Here is a 1,632-nt window from a genome sequence, read left to right on the forward strand (position 1 = left end):
ATGAGGCACTCCCTGGGCTGTTCGACTACCTGTTCAAAGAGCACCCACCGCTGGCTAAGACTCATCAGATGTGCTTGGTCATTTCCGATGGCCGGTTCAACAAGGACCGGGTCCGACCCTTCATCCAACGGGCTGTGCAGATGCGCATGCTGCCACTGATGGTCTGTTTGGACTCTGGCAGCTCTGCACGCCAATCCATCCAAAAAATCACGTCAGTCAGGAAGATGAATGGCAAGATGGTCACGGCCAACTACCTTGACGACTTCCCGTTCCCTACGTACTGCGTTGTGGACGACCCCTCCAAACTGACCTCGGTCGTGTCGAACATCGTGCGCCAGTTCGTGCAAATGACTACTCAAGCTGATTGATTCATTGTGAAACGGAATCCTCCAAAACAGGCCACGTGTTAGGCTTCTCGGCGCCCTTTTCAACTGCGTAGTACCGCGCCATTGACTCGAAGGCTCGCGTGTGGCCTTTGCGTACAAGGGACCCTGCGTCGCAGTTCAACGGACTGTCGCCATTGGGCGACGCCAGCACAGCCAGGACAGCACGCACCACAGTGCTGAGCGACCACGCAGGAGACCACTCCGTTTTCAGAATGTCAATGCACAGCTCACCAGTGCGCCAGTGAATGTTGGGGTGAAAGATGGGCGTGCGGAACACCACAGAGGGCGGTTCGATGGGGTACGTGGGTGGACACCTCAAAGTAAGGTGGAAAAAGTGGCCTTCGTAAGGAGTGCCCGGAGGCCCAGATATCGTGGCTTCCCATTGCAGCAGGTCGAGTTCGGTCGGCTTGAGAACGAAATCGGCAAAGATCTCGTTGACCTCCTTCAAAAGCCTTTGGCGACAGGATCCCATTCGGGCGGTTATTAACAGTTTATTGTGTTGGGTATCAGAAGTGTTGGCAGTCGTTTTTCGCCAACTTTTCAGTTTGAGGCTCCGCCGTGTTAGGTGGATATAGTTCATTTGGATAGAAAACCCGGCTACGAACCACGTCGTCGCGCGTCCTGTTCTCGCTGTCTCTTCTTCCTTTCGACTGCGCAGCAGTTGGATGATTACGATAGTTCAGTTGGATAGAATGCCCCACAACGCACCAGCAACATCAGTTATCCGTTGCAGTCACGGTGGTCCACTACACTACCGTCAGAACTGATAGATCAAGATATTCAAACGCATCATTGACAAGCAATTGAATTGTAGACTTATTCAAATGGTGATAGTGTGAATGCTGATTTCTACAACAACTCAAAGATTAAGCCATGTGAATGCTGATTTCTACAACATCTCAAAGATTAAGCCATGCATGCGAAAGTATAAGACTTTATACGTCGAAACCGCAGACGGCTCATTAAAACAGTCATGATCTACACGCATATTGATCACACGGCTAACCGTGGTAATTCTGGGGATAATACGTGCAGCTTCGGCTACTCTTTTTCAGACCATATACTACCGGCAGAGTCACATCTGTTCAAATCTCAAGAAAGATGGAGAATTATAGATGTAGAATAACAAGTTCTTAGCCATGAGGCAGAAGAAGTATTGCTTCACAATAAGCTCTCCACACGGCGGCATTGTGGCGCAGAAAGACTCACCAACACAAGCACCCACAGAAATATTCAGTGTACTTTG

The 1,632-nt window shown here is 50.1% G+C and overlaps 2 protein-coding genes across 3 annotated transcripts; one reads left to right on the forward strand and one right to left on the reverse strand.

Moving 5' to 3' along the window:
- On the forward strand, nucleotides 1-368 carry KVP18_001423 (uncharacterized protein; the record flags this gene model as incomplete). Of its 2 annotated transcripts, none has more annotated exons than XM_067951424.1 (1): nucleotides 1-368. In XM_067951424.1, a coding segment is annotated over one exon (368 nt), but the record flags the coding sequence as incomplete, so codon positions are not given. The 2 variants fall into 2 exon arrangements, with proteins under 2 accessions (XP_067807025.1, XP_067807024.1); XM_067951423.1 differs by having other exon boundaries at nucleotides 69-368.
- A 1-nt stretch (nucleotide 369) lies between these two features.
- Nucleotides 370-858, reverse strand: KVP18_001424 (uncharacterized protein; the record flags this gene model as incomplete). The annotated part of the gene is made up of 1 exon (XM_067951425.1): nucleotides 370-858. One exon carries the CDS (start codon nucleotides 856-858, stop codon nucleotides 370-372), a length of 489 nt encoding a protein of 162 aa, XP_067807026.1.
- Between the last annotated feature and the right edge of the window lie 774 nt (nucleotides 859-1,632).

The sequence above is a fragment of a genome (assembly GCF_019968955.1).
Source record: "MAG: Porospora cf. gigantea A chromosome Unknown PgA_NODE_6635_length_1632_cov_2654.38, whole genome shotgun sequence".
Lineage (NCBI taxonomy): Eukaryota > Apicomplexa > Conoidasida > Eugregarinorida > Porosporidae > Porospora > Porospora cf. gigantea A.